At 72.0% G+C, this 307-nt stretch overlaps 1 protein-coding gene across 1 annotated transcript in view; it reads right to left on the bottom strand.

The window, feature by feature from the left end:
• Positions 1-4: 4 nt before the first annotated feature.
• The window catches only part of SHANK3 (SH3 and multiple ankyrin repeat domains 3), a gene marked incomplete at its 3' end in the record, with an annotated part of 45,043 nt that continues 44,740 nt past the window's right edge, over positions 5-307 (bottom strand). Inside the window, exon 24 of the mRNA XM_077757840.1 lies at positions 5-304. Within this exon, the coding sequence (XP_077613966.1) occupies positions 5-304 (300 nt within the window). The remainder of the gene's footprint in view (positions 305-307) is intronic.

The raw sequence follows: 307 nt of genomic DNA, 5'->3' as shown, positions 1-307 counted from the left end.
TGGGGAGGAGGCTGAAGCTGCCGTCCAGCTGCCTGAGCGCGCGCTCGATGTTCATGCGGTGGCCCACGCGCGTGACGCCCAGCTCCACGAAGTCGTCCTTGGTGAGCGCCGGCAGGTGCGCGCCCTCGATTTCGTGGTCCTCGAAGCGGTCGCGGTGCTCGCCCAAGTGGATGCTCTCCAGCCAGTCGCCCACGTCGAACTTGCTCCAGAGCTGCAGCGGCTTTTGTTGGAAGGGCCGGCGCGGGCCGGGGGTCCCGGGGCCGGGGCCGGGCGCTGGCGAGGGCAGCGGCGACGGCGAGGGAGAGCG

This window comes from Crocuta crocuta, unplaced genomic scaffold, assembly GCF_008692635.1.
Source record: "Crocuta crocuta isolate KB4526 unplaced genomic scaffold, BGI_CrCroc_1.0 scaffold143, whole genome shotgun sequence".
Classification (NCBI taxonomy): Eukaryota; Metazoa; Chordata; class Mammalia; order Carnivora; family Hyaenidae; genus Crocuta; species Crocuta crocuta.
Note: the sequence above shows the minus strand (reverse complement) of the source record. Positions and strands in the feature narration are given on the sequence as shown.